Here is a 23158-nt window from a genome sequence, read left to right on the forward strand (position 1 = left end):
GGCAACCAGAAGTAATTAATGAGTCTTTTTTTCCTGTCAATAACTGAGTTAAATTATTAATGTCCCCCAAAACATGTAGCTATTAGCAGATTTCTTCTCATTATTCTTATGGCAGCCTTTAAAGTTGATTTTTCCATAACTTTAAAAAAAATCATTAAAAATATTTGAATATGGGGGTGGCCAATTAGCTCAGTTGGTTAGAACGTGGTGCTAATAACACCAAGGTTGCCAGTTCAATCCCCGCTTGGGTCACTGTGAGCTGCGCCCTCCTTAAAAAAAATAAAAAAAAATAAAATACTTGAATATGTAATAGTTATGTTTTTCACTAAAAGTCAAAAGATCCAAAAGAGTATACTACAAAAATGTAGTTCTCTCTCCCACTCTGTCTCCTCATTTACCCTTTTCTTTAGGTTCTTATATATCCTTCCAGATCTATTCTTACATGACTTAGAGATCAAGTACTAAATGTACTTGGTGAGGATAAACTGTATCTATTCATCTTCCCCTCCCTCCTTCCCCCGCCCCCATGTTCTCTTTGTCCTCAGAGTCTCTAACTTAGTTAACGGAACCAAATTGTTTGACCTGAAAACCAGTATCTTTGACTCTTCTCTCTACCATTTATATCCTATACCATTGATTTGCTCTTATGATTTTTCCCTGTATCTCTTCCTCCCCCATTTTCATGACTTATTTAGTTTGGGCATCATTTATGCTTAATTTATTTTTGCACTTTAACTGATTTCTTTAACATTATTGCTCTTTTCCACAAATATAAAATGCAGATCTAATTATGTTATTTCCTTGATTAAAATACTTTATCATACTTTATCATCTTCCTATAAGATACTGCCAACATAAAGTCCATGGCTTACAAATTTCTCTGTGATTTGGCCTTGCCTGACCTATATTTTGTCAACTCTCCTGACCGTGAACTAAACATTTTGGTTTCACGTGGGTTCAGTTACTAGAACTCGCCCCTTTTGCTCCATCCCCGTTTCTTAATCATCCTTTAAGACATAGCCTAGAGCAGCAGTTTCCTACTCTTTAAAAAATGTTTTTATTATGGCAGACTATACAGAACATAAAGTTTACCACTTTAACCATTTTAAGTGTACAATTTAGTGGCATTAATTACATTCACAATGTTGTGCAACCACCACCATTATCCATTTCCAAACTGAAACTCTGTATCCTTTAAATAACAACTCCCCATGTCCTCCTCCTCCTCCCGGTCCCTGGTAACCTTTCTCTTTACTACATTCTTTGTCTATGAATTTGCCTATTCTAGGAACCTAATACAAGTGGAATCATACAGTTTTTGTCTTTGTATCTGGCTTGTTTCATTTAGCATAATGTTTTCAAGGTTCATCCATGTTGTAGCATGTATCAGAATTTCATTCCTTTTTAAAGCCGAATAATAATGTATGTATATACCACTTTTTGTGGACATGTGGGTTGTTTTTACATTTTGGCTATTGTGAGTAATACTGTTATGAACATGGTTGTACAAGTACATTGTGGTTATAACACGTGAAGAAATCTCCATTGAAAATAGTCTAGAAGGAAATATTAAGCGATAATCGTGGGAGGAAGTTATGAATGCTTCCATCTTAAATGTTTTTCTGCTTCGATTTTATTGCTTTTATAAAGGAAACTTATGGAAATGAACCCCAAAGTTAGAAATGTTTATATATAGCAGACCGTTTTGAAATGCCTGAACCAGAAATTTAGTTCATTATTTGAGTCTATATTATACACAATACCCCAAACTTAGGAAAAGGGTTATACAGTTTTCAAAATCAAAGTGGCAAGTTGCTTATTTGACGTGGCAGTGCCAATGTGGGAGTCAAACTTCATGGGTCCTGGAGAAATGATTATCATTCTGGTTATTCTCAACACACACGAGTGGTTCTGACAGTGATGCTCTCAGGCCAGTGGGAAGGATTGAGATAAAGTGTCTTCTTTTACTTGAACACGGATGAGAAGAATGAGAGTGTAAATTAGGATTGACCAGGATTAATATAATGGTCATCTTAACACTGCAGAAGACATTTTACTTTCTTAGTTTATAATCATTATTTTGAGCGAGTCATTGTTTTTCTTTTAAGGATTTAGGGGGAAATATTTCACTTCTTATTTAATAGTATACATTGTGTGAACAAATAGGTATGATGTACTATAGGTGAAAACCCTGAGTTATTGAATCTCAGAAGTTTCATTGTATTCTTTAATTGGGGACTTTGAGTTGTAAGGAACAGAGAGTCAGCTTAGGCCATTTCAAGAAATGGATTTTTATTTTTAAAATTCAAGGCTAGAAGAGAAATGAAAATCCAAAAATATTCAAGAGCACGAAGTGTGGTATTGCCACACCTTTAGGAGTTAAATTGTAAGTCATCGTAGGAGAGCGCCCAGGAGTTCAGCAGAGGTCTGTGCTGTTGTGAATAATGCACGTCTTTGGTGGTGCTCCGCATTTGTGTAACTCAGGCGTTCTTCAGATGTGCTTCCCTAGAAGTCTACTTACTTTGTTTTCCGCTGCCACTAGACATGATCTCCTGTTTTCTATATTGCTTTTATTCCGGATTTCTGCTGCTTCATAATTTCTGCTTACCACAATTAGCTTATTTATCACGTCATGTAACTTACTCCATCTTGTGTTTTTTCAGTGTATGCTTTCAGTTTATGGCTCCAATAATGTTATCTTGGTATTTCCTAATTTCGATTCCTGAGAGAGAGCATCTAATTGTTTAAGTTTATTCCCATTTAGGCAGAGGTTTGTTTGGGTTTCTTCCTTCTTTCTTCATGAGATGACTTCAAAGGACAAGGGCCCACCGGCTCTGGTAAGGAGACTGTGTTCTGGGTAGGACCGTCTCCTCAGCAGAACCCGTGAACTGCGTCAGACTCCTTTAGAAGGGTCATGGGAGCAAAGCACCGTGAGGACAGCAGTTAGGACGTGCAAAACTGTTATAGACTTCCAGAGGAACGCAAAACAATGTATTGTGTTTGAGGCAAGGGTCCTGAGCATTAGACTCATTGGAGGCCAGACTACTTTAGACCCAATCCACTTATATCCACCCTAAAGAGAATGCACTCATCTAAGAACTGACGTTAGGGTGCATTTGCTATCGGCCTAGTTTCCTGGATATTCCCACCTGCCCGCTTTCTCCTTGCCTATAGCCAACAAAACACAGGTGACAAAATTAAAAATAGGACATTAGGGGGTGGCTGGATGGCTCAGTTGGTTGGAGTGCGAGCTCTGAATAAAAGGGTTGCCGGTTCGATTCCCACATGGGCCAGTGCGCTGCGCCCTCCACAACTAGATTGAAGACAATGAGCTGCTGCTGAGCTTCCAGAGGGGCGGCCGGATGGCTCAGCTGGTTAGAGTGTGAGCTCTGAAAAACAAGGTTGCCGGTTCAAATTCCCACATGGGATGGTGGGCTGTGCCCCCTGCAACTAAGATTGAAAGCAGCAACTGGACTTGGAGCTGAGCTGCGCCCTCCACAACTGGATTGCAGGATGACTTGGAACTGATGGTCCTTGGAGAAACACACTGTTCCCCAATAAAATTTATATAAAAAAATAGGACATTAGTATCCCCATAAACTCATTATTACCAACCTTGAGTGGGCCCTCAGCTATATCCAGCTTTGCTGTTTGCCCTTCTACTCTCTGCTGCAGCTGCTTCCCTAGTCCCTCAGACCTCTTCTATATGCCCACTCCCTACTTGCATCCATCCTTACCCTCAACAGATGACCTTGCCTCCAACTTCAGAGATCAAAATAAAAGCCATCAGGCAGGAATTCTCTTAGTTTTCCACTAGCCAGATCAAATCTAAAGGCTACTTATTCCCTCTTATCTGTGGCTAGTTATCCCAATTCTTTGGATCTTACCACTTCCTAACTTTTCAGAAACCTAGCACCATTAGTCATCCCTTCTTTTTCTCCGTTGGTTGCTTTTAGTGACTTTATTGAGATAAATTCACATATCATAAAGTTCACCATTTTAAAGTATTAAATTCAGTGGTTTTTATTGTACTCACAAAGTTGTGTTTTGATCACCAATAATCCATTCTTGCTTGTATATACAACTTGTCCCTTTCAAACTAGATTGTTTTCATCAATTAATTGAAGATGGCTTTTTTTTAAATTAAAGTTTATTGGGGTGCAATTGTTAGTAAAGTTACATAGGTTTCAGGTGAACAATTATGTATCACATCATCTATAAATCCCATTGTGTGCTCACCACCCAGAGTCAGTTCTCCTTCCATCACCATATATTTGATCCCCTTTACCCTCATCTACCACCGCCCTCCCCTCTTACCCTCTGGTAACCACTTAACTATTGTCTGTGTCTATGAGTTTTTGTTTCTCATTTGTTTGTCTTGTTCTTTTGTTGTTTTTGGTTTATATACCACATATCAGTGAAATCATATGGTTCTCTGCTTTTTCTGTGTGACTTGTTTCGCTTAGCATTATACTCTCAAGATCCATCCATGTTGTCACAAATGTTCCTATATCATCTTTTCTTACTGCCGAATAGTATTGCGTTGTGTATATATACCACAACTTCTTTATCCATTCATCTATCGAAGGACATTTTGGTTGTTTCCATGTCTTGGCCACCGTAAACAAAGCTGCAATGAACATTGGAGCACATATGTCTTTATGTGTAGATGTTTTCAGATTTTTTGGGTAGATACCCAGGAGAGGAATTGCTGGGTCATATGGTAATTCTATTCGTAATTTTTTGAGGAACCTCCACACTGCCTTCCACAGTGGCTGCACCAATCTGCATTCCCACCAACAGTGTATGAGGGTTCCTTTTTCTCCACAGCCTCTCCAACAGTTGTTACTATTTGTCTTGTTGATGATAGCCATTCTAACTGGGGTGAGGTGATATCTCATTGTGGTTTTTATTTGCATTTCTCTGATGATTAGTGATGTTGAGCATTTTTTCATATGTCTATTTGAAGATAGCTTTTTTAATATTAAAAAAAATCAAACTTCTTCCTGAATATACCACACTCCCCATTACTTTCATTACCATATTTTCTCTACCCTTCTTTTTTTATTTTTTCTTTCTTTTTTTTTTTTTTTAGGAGGGCGCAACTCACAGTGGCCCATGTGGGGATCGAACTGGCAACCTTGGTATAATTAGCACCATGCTCTATCCAACTGAGCTAACTGGCCACCCCTCTACCCTCCTTAAAAACATCTTGAAAGAATTATTTTGCCACCTCCTAATAACCAATCCAATCTATCTGGTTACCTGCCCATCATACTCAAACAGATTTTGCCAGGGATATCAGTGACTTTTGCATCGTTAAATCCAGTATAGATTTTCAGTCATCATGATTTGTCAGTAGCATTGGACACTTGAGTCATTGCTTGGACTGTTCTTCTCTTGGATTCAATAACCACATTCTCCCCGTTTCCCTCCTACTTTTCTAGCAACTTCTCAGTTTGTTTTGCAATCTCATCACCTTTATACCATTGCTATTAAATATTGGCATTACTTAAAGTTGAGTCGTAGCTTCTCTTCTTTCAGTTCTCTTCCGTGTGACACTCGTATGCATTGCTACAATTAGTATTTAAATACAAATAACTTCCACATTTGTATCTCTAGCACTTGTATGTCCTCTGAGCTCAAGAATAGTATATTTAATTCCTCACTTGACATCTCACAGATTTCTCAAAGACATCTTAAAGTTAGCACATCTAAAATCAAACTCAAGTGTTCCCTTCCTCAAACCTGATATTTTCCCACTATTTCTTAGCTCTATGAAATGAACCACTATCTGTTAGATTACGCAAACCAGAAGCCTAGTCATCTTTGACACATTATCTTTCCATCATTTCTCATATCTAGTTCATCACAGAATGCTGGTAATATGTATATATAAGGATATAATGATATGCCTGTATTTTCTTGTATATATGCATACACACACACACATTTGATTTTGGTTTCCTTAAAAATCTTAGTTTGTCAACTTTCCTGACATCATATCTGTTTTTTCTAACCTTACTCTGTACTCTTTATGGTCTCATGCTCTTGTTTCATAGACGCTCTATCTTTTTGCATTCTGCCAAGTATGCCAGATAATTCATTTAGAAGTTCGTGTGTGTGTGATCATTTTCCTCCATATTATTCTCCTTATTCAGTAGCCTTTTTATTAAAATCAGATTTCTGAATTCCCCCCTCCCGTCCTTCCTTGAACATGGTGAAATCCATTCAGACTTATTTACAGGAATCATAAGGACAGTGCCTTCTTCTCCTTAGGAATGGTCAGATCCTCTGCTAAGATCTGTACCTCAACCATGAAATGGTCTTCGTTCCCGGTGTCAACATTGTGGCTGACTGGGGCCAGGAGCACTGCTATGTTAAGTTCTCCGTGTTTGCTGTATGAGCCCCAGAGCTGAACACCCACACCTGCTAATACACCTTCTACCTAGACTATTGCAAAAAGTAACCTATTGTTTTAATTCTTCCGGGACATCCCCTTTGTTCACACCCACCTACCCACCCAGGTAGAACATTGCTGCCATTTGTCTTAGTTTGCTCCTTTGTTGCCTGATTCTTTCCTGGGAGTTTTATTCATTGAAGGTGTAGAAAGATTGTAGTCAGGGATCAGTACTCTGGTCTCCATAAACAACAGCATTCATTTAGTAGAGCAACAAATGCTTAATATTCTGATTCAGGCAGATCTGAAATCTTAAGTTAGAATATACAATGGAGGTCTCTTTCGTGAGGGAAAGCCCAGATTTGGAATATTTGAAGGAGATACTCCGTGTTGGAGCAGAAGGAAGCTGTATTAGTGGACTTTCAGCCAGACTATTTTGAGCTGAAGGCCTTGCCTCTGTTCTTCTGGTCTGAGTGCATTGTTGACTGTGTGTGGTAAAGCCACCCAACCGGCATAGGCCAGCTCATCTGGGTGTCAGAATCAGGTATTAGGGTAGTAGGTTCGACGAGAGGGAAGTATCAGTCTTGGAGGCTATAATTATTACCGACTAAGAGTGAGTCATCCTGGTAAATTGCCAAGTCCATCCATTTAGCCATCAAATTTTAGGATTACAGGTGGTAGAGAATAAAGTCGTCCCTTCTCCCTCACGCTGTGAATATAATACCGTGTTTCCCGCAGAATAAGACCTAACCAGAAAATAAGCCCTACCATGATTTTTCAGGATGACATCCCCTGAACATAAGCCCTAATGCGTCTTTTGGAGCAAAAATTAATATAAGACCTGGTCTTATTTTTGGGGAAACACGGTATATATACCTTTATTTTTTTCCAATTCTAAAAATGATACATACTGGTTAAAAATAAATAAAAACAGCATTGTAGTTTTTAAAAACAATGCAGAAATGGAGAGCCTCTGGAATTTACTCTTCTAGAGATTTGCTAACAATTTGATGTGGCATCTGTCCAGTTTCATTACTTGAGTACATTTATTTAAATGTATTACATACAGCTTCAAAACCGCAAATGGAATCACATTATACATTCTGTCATAAATAATAACAGTTAATATCTATTGAGCATTTACTATGTGCCTGGAACTGTGGCAGTTATTTTACATGTATTTTCTCATTTAATTCTCACAATCACTATATTTTGAATTGGAGTTATTATCCTAATTTTACAAAAACAGACTAAGAGAGGTTAAAGTTACACAAAGTTATACAGCTAGAAAGTAGCAGAGCCAGGACTTGTACCCAAATCTGTTTGATGACAGAATCCATATTCTTATTCCATTACTCTGAACCTGCGTTTTTCACTGAGCAATATATCTTGGACATTTTCCCATGCAAATGTATATATAGATATACCTTGTCTTAATGGATAAAAACTGTTGTTATATGAATGTTCCATAATTTATTAACAAATCTCCAATTAATGGGTGTTTAGGTTGTTTATAATCTATATCTCTTTTGGTGCTAGTATCTCACTGTTCTAAGTACTGTAGCTTTATGATTTATTTTAATATATAGTAAAGCAAGTCGCATATTTCTCTCTTTAAACATTTCTTACTCAAACAAGTCATTCTTTTAGAATAATGATGTTCTCCCACATCCCTGTTATGATTTTTAACTGGAATTGTGTTAGATAAACATTATTGTGGCTAGAGTTTTTATCTTCTCAGTGTTGGTCAGGATAGATGAATTTTGAGTAGAGTCTGGCTGACACAATTTTTAGGTCAGTGTCTGAACCTCCGGGCTGGAAATCCATGCACCTAGGACATATACTTAACTGGCTGTTATTGGGGCATTTGAGTATTGCCACAGAGTCACTCACTTCCATGATTCTTGCACTTTGGGATCATAAATCTCTTATAAGTGTTTGGAAGATATGTGCCATCATCCCTCAAAGGAACATAAACCCAGAACTTTATATACAATTTCGGGGTTAGGAAACCCCTGAAATCCATTTATGGATCATAGATTATTAATTCCTGCTGTGGGAACTGAAGAATACCAAAATAAAGAAGTCTGTTATTTAGTCTTGGAAATTATAGTAAATAACTAGATTATGTTATTTTGTGCAAAGAAAAATATTAATTTTTGTCATACATGGATTGACAATCAGATATTGTACCCAAAGAGTAAGAATACTGAATTTCCTTGACCTTGAAATGAGAATGAGGACTTTGAATAACAACTTTGGGAATGGTTAGGGTGAAAAAGGAGCAATTAGAAAGTCAGTAAAGAAAACAAATAGGTCAGGGTAATAGGATAGAATATGAATTTTCAAGTCACTTAGACCTGAATTTGAATATCAGCTGTGCCACTTTCTAGCTATGGGAATTTAGGCAAGTCATACATCCTCCCTGAGTCTAAATACATTACAGCGGCTATTAACTACAATAATAACTTACATCAAGAAAATAGAGCATTTCTTGGGTGGCCGGTTGACTCAGCTGATTAGAGTACAGTGCTTGTAACACCCAGGTCTCCGGTTTGATTCCCACATGGGCCAGTGAGCTGCGCTCTCCACAACTACCTAGATTGAAAACAACGATTTGACTTGGAACTGAGCTGTGCCCTCTACAACTAGATTGAAAACTATGTCTTGACTGGTGCCCTCCACAACTAAATTGAAAAAACAATGACGTGACTTGGAGCTGATGGGTCCTGGAAAAACACAGTGTTCCCCAATATTCCCCCAATAAAAATTTTTTTAAAAAGAGAAAGAAAATACAGTGTATCTAAAGTGAAATATGAGATTCTCAGTAAGACTTCAAAGTAGAAGAGCAATATGACGTATTCAAGTTTGGATTAAGTTTCTTTGCAGTTAAAAGAAAAGGTAGTTCTTGTAAAATGTTAAGACTAGAAGCCTGAACTGAGATTTCAGTCAAAGCCAGTATTGTTGGTAACCTTCGGAAATTTGAAGAAAAAGACTAACGAAAAATTATTCAGATGTTAAAGATGTGTATGTGCTTTAAGGGACTACCCAAGAGAATATATTGCCATTTTGTAGATTATTGGCGTTTAATCTTTTCACCAATCATAACAGCAATGGCAACAACTCCCATTATTGAGAACTTAGTCTGTGCCAACAACTGCTCTAGACACTGTCTATGCATTTTCTCTTTTGATCTTCACAACAACCCCCAGGAGGTAGATAGTATTGTCATCTGCATTTTATCAGTGAAATAATAGGTCACAGACCTGATGAGTGGTAGACCTAGGATTTATTCCCACACTGAAGCATTGAGCTGTTACCTCTAGAATTAATATGCTTACATCATAGCTATATAACCAGAAAGTTCAAATGACCAGGAATTTTTGCATAATCTCCATCATGTACGGAATTTATTTTGAAAATGAGGAATTTGCTACAGTTATTAAAACATTCCTCCTCCTACATCTGTATTTCTACGCAAAGAAATGCAAAATTCTAAAGTAACTTTGATGCATCAAGCATTAAAGTGTTTTTATTTTGTTTTTATTGTATTCTAACTTATTAAAAGTAGGTTATTAGTATGTATTAGATTATTTTTTCAGTTAACTAAACTCAGTTAACCTTTTGTTCTGACCATAATTATTAATATATGTTTATACATACCAACATAAGAAAAAAATCAATATATTAACTATTATATACAAATAATCCCAAATGTTTTCTTTCATCTGATTAGAAAATTTTAAGATAAGGAATACGTAACTTTTAATTTTTTGCTAAAATTAAAATTAATTTATACTTTAAGAAAAACAGCATATTGCAGCTATACCATATAATGATCATTTATATAAGATAATCTTATCTGAGTACAGTCTGTTTTTTATTTGTCTTAAGTAAAACTGACATCTTTTAGTAATCTAAGGTGTCTTTTCTTGGCTGTTAAATCTTTTGTGGGGATAATTAAGAGAGAACTGAGTACTAAATAAAATATTTTAAATTTTAAGGTATTTTAATTTTCAGCTGTTTAAAAACTTGGTCATAACTTATAGACTTTTCTAAAAAGATTTGAATGTGGCTCTAATGAATATACTTTTTGAGAACTTTAATTATGGGTTAATTCTTTTTAAAATTTGAGTGTTCCTAATTTGTAATATAATATGTTGGTGAGGGAAAAACAAAACACAACAAAAAAAACCTAATGCCAGAAAGCTTTTATGATAAGACTTCTGTGTCTGAAGTGATATCTAGTGAATTGAAAATGAGAGAGAAATACTGACATTCCTTCACTAGTGATCACCATTTATTGAGGTCCTTTGGTTTTATAAAAATGTTTATAGGTACAAAAGTATTTTATACTTTTTATATGATTAAAATTTAATTTCCTTTCTTATTTTTGGTTTGGCTTTCTTTTATTTATTTTCTTTCTTTAATTGAAAAAAACTAATGGAACCAAATATAAGATGGTACCACTGTTTTCTTCTTCTTTTGTATAATCTTGTTGCGTGTCTGTACATAAGCTGTTCTGGCCACTCATCATAGTAACCAGCTGGGCCATTTCACCTGCTGGAGCCATTAAAGAGGACTCTCTCCCCCTAGATTAATCCCCTCCGACATTAGTTTTTTGCACTGACAACTGGAGCAGGCATTCAGAATTTGCAGGTGGCCAGTGTGACGCACATAATTGCCTACAATTTTAGGCAATGAATAAAAATGGTCTACATTACTTGTCAAAGGTTGTATATGCAGTGCCAAGTGAGATCTATGGGAAGCCTTTTAGGGTTTAAAGAACAGTTAATAGCAAGGCTGCACAGGGCTTTTTTAATCATAATGCATTTGTAATATAGCACTTTGATCTTCTCCTTGTAGGAAATGGTGTTACATTAGCCACTTTTAAACATTTATGAGTGAAATTCAGTTATAGAAGAGTAAAAGTGATTATTCTTAAGCAGAACATGTTAGATTTCATTAAAAGTTTTTAGCTTGCCCCTTCCTTGTTAAAATCTGTGGGAAGTCCTTTTCCTGGAGCGGTTCAAATCAGGATCTTAGGATATAGGGCTTTTTCCTTATTTTTCCTGTTGGTAACAGCAAGGTTTGGAAGGAAGGTATACAAAATATTGAGGTAATTCATACAAGTGGATATTTATAGAAGAATAACTGATTTATGGTAAAGGAAAATACATCGATGAAAATCCAAGAAACCTATTACTAAAAATTGTATATTATAATAAATTTCGGAAAATGCATATTTTAAACATCCATAAATTATCTTTAACAACAACAACAACAAAAACAGATGACTCTCAAATGCACTTCTTCGGGAAGAGCTAAGTTTGACCTTCAGACCCTAGAGCCTTTTATTAACACCTGCCTGTAAGGAGAACCTTGCCACACGCAGCTTTTAGATTCAGAACCACAAAACTGATGAGGAAAGGCTTGAAGGGTTCAGTTTGTGTCACTTGCTGTTTGCCGTTTCCATTTCACAGATGATTAATCTTTCTGTGAAGAAAGGCCAGAGAAACAAAGCACATTGGGCTCTTCCTGCAGTTACTCCTTCTGAATACACACTAGCTTGCTAACTAAAAGGCCTTTAGATTTCCAGCAGAGAGAGATGTTCTGAAAGTGAATGCAGCTGGTTGGAGGTCACCAGTGCAGGGCTCTTGCCATTGTGTAATGGAGGCTTTGGCAGGTTGGTGGGGGGGTGCTGGAGTAGGGACCAGAGAAGTGGGCAGGGAGAAGGTGTTGGCAAAAAATTAATCAGACTAGAAAGGGTTTTGGTCAGTTGATTTATTATTTTGGAGGGTAGATTATCATAATAGGCTCAATTTCATCTATTAGTTATTCTTTTTAAGGAAAAGTTATAATTCAGCCTCTCTCTATTATCCCCCACCTCCGAACTCCCTCCATTTCATAATAGCATGTTTATCTTGCAAGTGGCATCACTAAGTAATGTTGAAATATTACTAACTTTTGTAGTCTTTGGTGTATTTGAATTGTCTTGAAATTTTAAAGACTTTTACTAATTTTGCTAGTATTCCACATTTTATATATTATTTTAATGACACGTTTCATTAGTATTTGGTTTTTTAATGAGACATTGAAAATAATTATCTGTTTGACATAGTTCCCCTTTTAATTTTAATATTTAGTAGCAAATGTTAAGTATTCATCTTGTATTTACTTTTTTTTCAATTGTGTGTAGGACATAATGTGCAAAGTCAAATCCTGGGTTATAGATCAAAAGAAACCTGTTCGCTTCTATCATGACTGGAATGACAAAGAGGTAAGTTATAAATATCACGTATCTATTATTGCCTTTACTTTGATTTCTTAGGGAACAAATTAGAGTTGTCATTATTTTGCACTTATTATTGTATTTACTTAAACTTTAGTTTTGTCAAGATTGCTTATTCCCAGGGATTGCTTATTTTCCTTTCCCCTGAACCCTGAGATTTTATAGTAACTAATATTTTAGAAATAAGAATTATGAAAATGAAAATGGCTACTTGTTTAAAGAGTTTACTTTCAAGTTATTTAATGAGTTAATCAATATTTACTCAAGTTTTAAAAAAGAATTCTTTCTCTATCTCCCACTTCAGATCGAAGTGTTGAATAAACACTTGTTTCTGACTTCAAAACCAATGGTCTACTTGGTTAATCTTTCTGAAAAAGACTACATTAGAAAGAAAAACAAATGGTAAGTTTTTCCTTCCCAGATATACCCAGAAATATATCTGTACACACACAAACACATTCATATGTACTTACTGCTATATTTGATTTTAATATTTTTCCTCTTATTATTAAAAAGTTTAAAATGGATGAGAAAGCTTTGCCTGATGTTTACATTATGAGATGAGTCTCCTAACTGATTTACACTGAAAGAACTTAAGAAAAAAACCAAATGGGATTAAATTAGGCAATGTTGAATCATAAATATTTGCTTATCAAATTTAAATCTAATAGCATTGTTTCCTTTGCAAAATGAAAATAAATGTAGTTGGAGCAGTAAATTTTTTTAAACTAGGAATTTCTAGCTGTGTTGGTATTACATGTGACTTTAAAATATCCACTTGGGATTACAGTTGGGCATAAATTTTAAAATCCAGATTGAATGCTTTAAAAAGTTTTTTTAATTGAAAAACTGGGGCAGTGGTGGGGGAGGGAAACCAGGAATCTGTTTCAAATACTTCAAAAGTGTACAAAGGTAAAAACTATGCATTCATGTATTATCATTTTTGACATGTAACCAAAATGTACAAGTTTTCCTTTCGTTCACTAATAACTTGAAAAAATTACATGTTTGCGTAACATGTGGACATGTATACATTGGACATAGGACTTACTTGGACTTGCCTCACTGTATCCTCAGTATTTTACACCATTAAATCATACAAACAAATCAAAACTATCCAAAGCAAAATATCTGAATTCTCCTAAAATATATTGTCGGTTTTTCCCTGTACTTCATTAAGTACTTAGATGCACATGGTTTCAATTTTCCATTAAAAATTCTCATTTCCATATGATATCAAAGAGTGAGAAGCTTTAAACTGAAAAATAAACATTCATAGACTGGAAGCCAAAACAATAATTAATGTCAGATGGTTAACTCCAATAAATCATTAGAATAAATTCTGTGAAATTACTGCAACTAAAAATGCCCTGTTGATTCTACTATAAGACATTTTCTGTTCCTGATAGAAAGCTGAATTTGGCCTCTTTATTGGTAATATTCTAGAAAGCATATACTTAACATGAAAATTCAGTTCCGCCTGGTCAGTGTCCTCCAATAGATAATTAAATTTAAAATAATCAGTTCTGTCTTGTTTCAAATTCTTATAAATTTGATGATTAATGTTTTAAAAATTATTAGCTTTGGGAAGGAATTTTAAAATTTATTACTTGACCTCACTTAATAAATCTTCTCATTGTAGTATAAATGGTAAGGTTTCCTGAGGCTTCGTGAAACAATACAGACATCAAAGTTTACATGAAAAGGGATGAGTCAGTTTCCTTGCCCAAAGGGGCTTCTCACACCTGTATTTGGATGATTACAGGTAGAACTCCCTGGCTCTAATTGTATAGTAAATACCATTTCCCAGACCCTAATGGTAGACAGACTGCTTGGGAGACGCCAGTCTGTGATTTAGCTGTCGCCAGACACCCCATGTTTTTTGTGAGACCAGTTGTGATGATGATATGGCTATAGCCAATTGAAAGTAAACTCTTGTCTAAATAGCAAATTTTAATTTATAAAAATGTAGAGGTATGGATGATCCTATTTATAAAACCAAATTTTAGATTTTATGTATAGCTAATGATCTGGTTTAGGTTGTGTGTATGTTTGGGGAGTTGGGGAGCGGGGGGGCGGGGGGTGTCATATCTTGTGGAAGTTAGTGTAATTGTAGCTGAAAGATCAAAGACTCGGTAACTGAGTGATGTTCCAGAAGAGAATTTACCACATAGCCATTTTCTGTACAGTTTCTGCCGCCTGCTGTTCCTATTTTCCCTCAAGCTAGCCATTGACTACCCCCTGTGCATCCCTGCTCGTAAAAAATGATTGAGGAAGTATTTGTCATGTATTTATGAGTGGGAAACATTGTGTGATAGAGAATGGCATCTACTGGGGCCAGAAAGAGTCCCATTTGCCTTTCATTCAGCCACTCTGCTCCAGCTTTAAATCCTCTGTTTATGCAGCTTAGCCTTTGTATTAAAGTGCAGAATAAATTTTTATTATGAAGGATATGAACACTAGGTTTTCATCATTTATAACACTGCGAGCAGATGTAAACAGTTAAAATACATTTTAACTACTAAATCCTTTTAATTTGTGTTAGCATCTTGTTTGGGGGTAATGTTTATATCTAGGCTCCATTTGCATTAGTTTCTCCTTTAGCAACAGAAAATGGTTTTGTTTTTTAAGGTTATTATGTAATGTTACTGTTGCAAATTAAGACTGATGCAGGAAGCAGTCATAAATATTTTCCTAGGTCTTTTAGATCTAGAAAACTATTTTAAATGGTTGGGAAAGAGGAGGAGGGGTTTGTGATTTTGGCCACAAGAGAAGGACTGAAACTTTTTTTTTTAGTGGGTCACTATTTCAGAAAAAATGAACATTTTAATTACTAGTTAAAGTTCACTTTAAATTTAAATGGTAACATTATTTTTCAGTCCTAGAAAAGAGGGAGGCATTTTAAAAGATAAAGTCTAGTGTGTTATTGAGAAGGTGTATTCTCCTTTCGAAAAATGTAAAAACTGGAATGGCTCCAAACCTCTACTCACGGTTTTTAACAATGTTAAATTAGTCATTTCGTTGATTTATGAATAAGACCTAGCCCCTGAAGAGAAGCTGACATGGTAGCCACGTTAGTTACAGTTGTGTTATGATCAGATGACAGTAACCAAGATGTTGTGAGGGAATTAACAGAAACCTTTTTTTATTATTACAAGTTGCTGTTCTTTGAATGAATAAAACTATACTGAAGTTGTTGTTTTTGTCTCTAGTGGGTGCTAATGATTTTGGGACACTTGAGAATTTCATTTTTTTAAACATGATCAGTTGTTATGTATAACTAAGATGATACTGTATACAGTATTAATTTTCATTTGAGATCACCTGCTGGGTCCTGGAGTCAAGCAGGTGCAGGACAGTAGAACTCTCACACCATTGCTTAATTTGGGGTTTAAATTTTAATCTTTGTACTTTTGCCATTCCCTTAGTGGTGCATTCCATCCAATTATGAAATCAGTAGAACAAACTAATTTCAGATACAGTAGTCCCCCCTTATCCACGGGGATGCTTGAAACCGTGGATAGTATAGTACCGAACCCTGTATGTACTGTTTTTTGCTATATCTATGATAAAGTTTAATTTATACATTAGGCACAGTAAGAGATTAACAACAACAATAATAAAATAGGACAATCATAACAATTACTATAATAAAAGTTATGTGAATCTTGTCTCTCTCACACACACAAAATACCTTATTGTACTATACCTTCCTTTTTGCCTAAAGGAAGCACTTTACAGCCTCTCTTTGGCATATCTTAATTGGCGGCGTCATTACTCTTGTGCTTTGGGGCTATTATTAAGTAAAATAAGGGTTACTTGAACACAGGCACTGAGATACTGCGACAGCCTGTCTGATAACCGAGCCGGCTACTAAGTGTATACAGTGTAGATACGCTAGGACGAAGGGGTGCTTCGTGTCCCAGGCGGGCAGGGTAGGATGACGTGAGATTTCATCACACTACTCAGAATGGTACACAATTTAAAACTTACCAACTGTTTATTTCTGGAATTTACCATTTAATATTTTCTCACCGAGGTTGACCGCTGCTAACTGAAACCACAGAAAGCAAAACCAAGGATAAGGGGAACTACTGTATTTTGTATGCCTATATAGCTTCCAGTTATGTTTCCTTTTTGTGTTCTCTTGCCCCATCTTTCTTAAATCTATTCATAAAGGATAATTATATTTTATTGTTTATTATACTATGTATTCTTATTCAACTGGAAAAATACAACTAAAATGTAAAACATTTAGGCTGTGTGTGTGTGTAACACATATTCGCATATGCTCTGGTGGGCGTGTCACTGAACATTATTACCCTTTGGCTAGTATTATATAAGAATCAATCTGAGTGTTGAAATTGATTCAAGATAGGTAGGCAAATATTAGCAAAGTCTTTTAAGCTGTTGTATAATCAGGAGCAATGTGTCAGGTTCACTAAATGAATTTTAAATAGAAAAAGGTTTTATTCTTATGCAATAATTCAGTCTTACTTCCCCCACTTTTCTGTTTTTGATAGTTTTCCACATAATTCATAATCATTAACTAAAAATATTTTGGCGATACTATACATTGTGTCCCTGGTTAGGGGGGAATCCAATATTTTCTTGAACTGTGTATAAGAGTTACAGGTACTATATGTCAACAGCTATGTGTGAAGGGGAAATTGTGTTCATTTTCAACATACAATTATATGTCTATGGAGACATCCATAGACATATAGATACATACATATATCTGTAAACAAAACTTTCTGTAAAACTATTTTAAGAAGTCAACAATTTCTGACAAGGTTATTCATTGAAACTAGAAATTTAACACAGATATGCTGCTTTAAAAAAATCACATTGATATTCATTTGATTTACTTGAAACAAATAAAATGGGAATGATTAATTTTTCTTAAATAATTTACTCATTTTAGTTCAGGAGGCTTCTCAAATAGATTTGAAATTAGGTTCAATTTCATATAAAGTTTTCAGGAACATGTCCCATTATATAAAGCAAGATTTACGTGTGTAAGATTTTTTAAATGTTTCACTCTATCATCCACTACTTTGCCATAATAAAAGCTCTGGAATATCCATGCACCGTTTCTTTGGGATTGTAATTTCTATTTTTTTTTACTTGTAGTTCGTAAAGTTTTGGGGGGATGTTATGTCAATTTCATCTTGAAGTATCTAACATGAAGACTGAGAATACATTATTAATTCTGAGTTGTTCCTATCTACTTGAAATCACATCATAATATTGGTAGGTCTATTTTAACGTGAGGAGTTTTTTAGCAGAATTAAATTTTATAAGCTATAATTGGTAATGGTTTTCATAAATTAAATACTTTTTTAGTGGTGATTTCTTTATGAGGACTCGTTCTTGTTTGCTCTTTTGACAGATATAAGAAGGTGATAGGGCAGGTCTGGGGTATTCTGGACGTCTAAACTGTGCAGTTGCCTTTTTTAAAAATATGGAATTGATTAAATCAGAGAACTCTTATGTAAGATAGTCTTAATTTTACTGAAGTAAGTTATAAATGAATCTAAAAAGAAATATTTTCTTAAGACCCTTTCTCCGTTTTACTATTTCTTGTTTTCACTACTGGATATTTTTCAATTATTTTCTTTTTAGTTTGTATTATGATAAAGCTTTGAAACAGTATCATATGCACTATGAATTAGGATTTCAAATAATTTCTGGTGATTGGATTTTGTGGAATTGATTATTTCTTAATTTCTCTGGTCAGAACCTTGAGTTAAAAAGAATATACTAAAGCAAAACAGTCTTTTTATTGCAAGAGATAGAAGGCTGAAAAAAGTGAAGGGAAAAGACCTTTGCCCATTCTGGAATTTTTTTACTTGAAATGTTCTTTTACGTTTGTATACAGGTTTTCACTAAACGGTTTTTGGTTACTCTTTCAGCAATTCCATATTCTTATAAAGAGGTATTAGGGCCGTAGAGCGCTTAGTCATAATGAAACCAAATCACACTTCAGATTCCACGTTATGAAAAAGATAATTACAGAAGAAAACATATCTTTTTATATGGACATAATGCTATTGACACAACATGTTATGTGTATTAGGAATTTCCCTGGGCCTATTTACATTTTTACCCAATACTATTTATAGACAGTAGTTTCTATTTGCAAGATGGTTTACTGAATTTGAGAAAGTGATATATTGGGGAGGGTCAGTTATCTTCATCAGTCTCATCTGTTGACTTACTGACTAATGAGTGATATAATTTATCAAATATATCAGGACTTTCATCTTTTCTAAGTAGCTAAAGAATTTCACTCCATATAATACAAAAAGGTTTTATAATTTTTTTTTCTAGTTTCAAGAGACTAAAACTCTTTTGAAAAAACAAGTGTTCTTTAGGATTCTCTCATGAAGTTAAAGCATGTTCCCCATATATGCACACATATATATAATCTAGGAAATGAAAGGCAAAGTTTGGCTTATAGCTTTACAGTATTCTTCAAATTACAAATGATTCGTGTAACAGAAAGAATTTCTCCACTCTTTATCCCACTCACTTTGGTGAATAGTTCAGGAGTATTAATATTCTTAAAAATCTGTGCCCCAGAGACTAAGACCTGTGAGTCAGATTTTGTTTTTAAAAATATTAGTTGAGATGAGCTACACTCATAAAATGGGATTTTTGATTGGTAGTTGGTAGAGACAGAAAAATTTGGAAGCCCAGAAATCTTAGGATTGTTGAGGATAGGAGATACAGAGCAGGGCCTTGTGAAGAGTTTAGAATGGAGCCATCATGCAGAATATAGGGGCTGAATAACAGTTTTTCCTGGGAGAACAATGTAGACAAGGAAAGCAGAGGGTGCAATTTTGGGTAATTTCAGTGTTTTGCCTAATGTCTAATATCTCCTGCTTATGCAAAATAGAAGTATTTCTCTGCCCTTCTCTCCTGTATTCTCCAGTCATGAGATCTACCTTTGGAGTTAATGTTGTAGTTCAGGTACATTATGAATTAAATAGACTTTTGAAGGCTAGACCAAAATGCTGGGTACCATTAATAGCATTGGTTCTGTAAGGAAAATGAATACTAAGACACTGAGCATCTAATCTATTTGTACATTAGGTAGTATATACGTATTATCAGGAAGTTTGATGTATTAACAACACTGCTGTTTTAGAATTTGAAATACTAGTGTTGTGGTCCTTATTTGTTGCCAACTAGCTCTTTGACCTCAGGCAAATTACTTAGCCTTTCATGTATTGAAGATAGTCCATCAGAATGGTCACGTATTCTATATAAACAGTATTTCCCAAAAAGAATATAATAGAAAAAGAACTTTCCCTTGGTTTTTCTATTATATGGAAAAGGAACAAAATATATCTTATATACAGTTGACCCTGAGTGACGCAGAGGTTGGAGATCCCATGGACCAACAAACACCCCACTCCCCACCACTGCGCAGCTGAAAATTTGCATGTAAATGTTGACTCCCCAAAACTTAACTACAGTCCTCCTTTGGTATCTGAGGGGAATTTTTTCCAGGAACCCCCATGGATACCAAAGTCCATGGATGCATGAGTCCCTTCTGTGAAATGGTGTAGAGTCGTGTATACAGTGGGCTCTACTCATCCACAGATACCCAACCTAGAATCAAAATACTGTTTTGAATCCGTGGTTTGTTGAATTTGTGAATGCAAAACCTGGGATGTGGAGAGCCGAGTGTACATTTATTGAAAAAAAATTTGCATGTAAGTGAATCCATGCTGTTTAAACCTATGTTGTTCAAGTGTCTATTGTATATTTACAGCTGTAATTCCATGCTTTGAAATAGTTGTCTTCCGAAACAAAAGCAGACAACTGAGAACCATCTCTGTTGTGCAGTTGCTGTTACAGTCAGACCCCCATGATACGTATCACCACCGTCTTCCATAGGACTCCGCCCCCGTCTCTCTCAGACTGGGCCCGTGACTTCACCATTTGCAGCTTAGAGGATTTTATTGTCATTCCGTGGCTTCTGTTAGAGTAAATCATTCTTTACTTGTTACAATCGCATAATTTTTTTAAAAAAAGTGTTTATTCTTTAATAAAAAAAACTTTTAAAACAGTTCCGTTTTGATATTCTGTGTCTCAGTTTCTCTGTTTTGAATTTATAGATGGAAGTAAGGCAGTGAAGGTTAGTAAAGAATGAAAAGAAGTTGTCTCGAAGGTTCCCTTCCATTGCTATAATTTTATGATTTTAATGGATTGGATTATAGCAAATAAAGAAAATATGCTCATACAAATATCTAGTACCTTCTTAACCCTCATATTTAGGTTTGTCATGATAGGATTTTTTTCTAAGTGCGGAACTATACAAAATATTCCCAAGGTTGCAAGTACCTAATTTATGAGCAACTTCTCCGGACTGCGGTGGAGATACGATCTGTTTTTTTCCGCTACTCTTCTTCCCTCTCCCATATCTCTACACCTTGAAAAAGTCTTTTCTGGATCTCACCTTGTTTCCATATTTCCTCATATTAGGCAGCTGTTGCTCTGGCTAGAATGAGAGCAAAGTGGAAATAAAACCTATTTGTAGAATTGGCATATCTATATTTGAGACTAGTTGCATTACTCAGACTACTGCATTTCCTTATTCTAAACTGACTTAGAGAGCATTTCCCCATCAAAATCATAAGATTATGAAACACCTTCAAAAGCCTACTTAGTTCACAGTGTACTAGAAATAGTGCAGTTTGGTATCTGAGACCATTTTATCATCCATTTTTAAACTCTGCTTAAAAATATGTTCCAAAATAACTGACTTAGAAACTTCAAGTACACTCTATCTGTGTATTTGGGGCTGCACATTGCTTTCCAGTCTTTTTAATATTTTATCAAAAAGAGAAGTTAACTTCATAAAAACTGTCATTATTAATAGAAATCTCAAATTTATGTTCCTTATGAAAATTGTGAGCTCATTGAGGAGTTATGTACTATGCTTTCTTTTTTCTTTTCTAAGCAAATAATCATTGAGCCCTTCTGTGTGTCATATACCATTCTAGGTAGTAAACAGGAAAAGCCCTTGCTCCTCCCATGAGGTGTATAGTCTCATGGACTAACAGACAACTAACAAACAAATATTTAGTATAATGTCATGAAATTATTCGGATGATGAGTAACAATAAAGCAGAGTGAGGTGCTGTTTTAGTTAGGGTGGTCAAGAAGACCTTTTTTGAAGTAAGAGAATGCACCATGAGAGAATCTGAGGAAAGTTCAGTCCAGGTAGAGAGAACAGCAAATGCAGCACCAAGTGTGATGGAGCATCAAAAAGAATAAAATGGGAAGACGGCCACTTGAAAAGAACTTGTAAATTCTTATTCACATTGTGATTCATGAATATTAAAACATATCCTACATGTGTTCTACAATTCAGTTTGGGATTTTAAGAATGACCATTGTTTTCTAGTTTGCTATAGTTTATTTCTATAGCAAAGGAATATTTTAGTAGCCCAGGAATATTTTCGGTTGCTACATATTTTAAGTAAACTTTAAAGTAATATTTGCAATTATATAGGTTTATTTTGAATTTCATGTTTATATTTTCATGTTTGTCTAGCAGCTGGCTGATCCACAGTACCACTCATAAAACACTTCTTTTAAAAATCACTTGATGTATGACCTCAAAGAAGTAGATTACACTAAAAATATATAACAACCTGCATTTGTCAAAACTTTACAGTGTTTCAACTGACATTACTTCATTGGATCCTCAGACAAATCCTGAGATGGCCCTCATGACACTATATTATTTTGGCCTTGAATTAAACTTTTACTAAAATGAAGCATTTTCATCATTGAATTAGATCTGCATTTTTCCTTAGGAATGGAGTAAACTAGCGGAGAGATAAATAAGATTTGTGTTTCCATTAATAAAGATACAAAGGTACTTTTTCAGTACTTTAAATACTTGTCACTAAAATCAAGGAGGGAGCTGCTGAGTTGGTGAACATGTGGGAAGATTGACGGAGCGTGGCCGGGAGAGGATGTGGGAGCTCTGCACCCTTGCCCCACACGTGGCCTTTTACTTCTCCATCTGGCTGTTCTGGAGCCAGAGCCTTTTATAATAAACCAGTGATCTAGTGGGGGAAACAAAAAGGATCAGGGGGTAATCATCAATATTCCTGGATGATTATCAACATTTTCCTTAGAAATTCTTTAGAAAGAACAGTGTAGCCTGTAGAAGTATCTTTGGATTTAGTCCATTTTGAAATTTAAAAGGAAAAGACTGAATAGCCTATCTGTTGGTAATCATTTTTCAGCCTTTTAAAAATGTTTCAGAAGATTTTTCCCAAAGAGCATATCTATGTTTTTGAAACGTGAAGGTCACTAGTAACTTTTCATACATAATTTATATTTTAAATTGTTATCTTTTAAATTGTGCCATTTTTCTTTTGTCTATCTGCCCCCACCCTCTTATTAAATGCCATTGACTTAGCTTTTCCTGTACC

The 23158-nt window shown here is 35.2% G+C and overlaps 1 protein-coding gene across 1 annotated transcript in view; it reads left to right on the forward strand.

Moving 5' to 3' along the window:
* The window catches only part of OLA1 (Obg like ATPase 1), a 146318-nt gene that overhangs the window by 87248 nt on the left and 35912 nt on the right, over nt 1-23158 (forward strand). The window contains exons 6-7 of the mRNA XM_033113036.1: nt 12600-12680; nt 12997-13094. Coding sequence (XP_032968927.1) covers nt 12600-12680; nt 12997-13094 — 179 coding nt within the window. The remainder of the gene's footprint in view (nt 1-12599; nt 12681-12996; nt 13095-23158) is intronic.

This window comes from Rhinolophus ferrumequinum, chromosome 8, assembly GCF_004115265.2.
Source record: "Rhinolophus ferrumequinum isolate MPI-CBG mRhiFer1 chromosome 8, mRhiFer1_v1.p, whole genome shotgun sequence".
NCBI lineage: Eukaryota > Metazoa > Chordata > Mammalia > Chiroptera > Rhinolophidae > Rhinolophus > Rhinolophus ferrumequinum.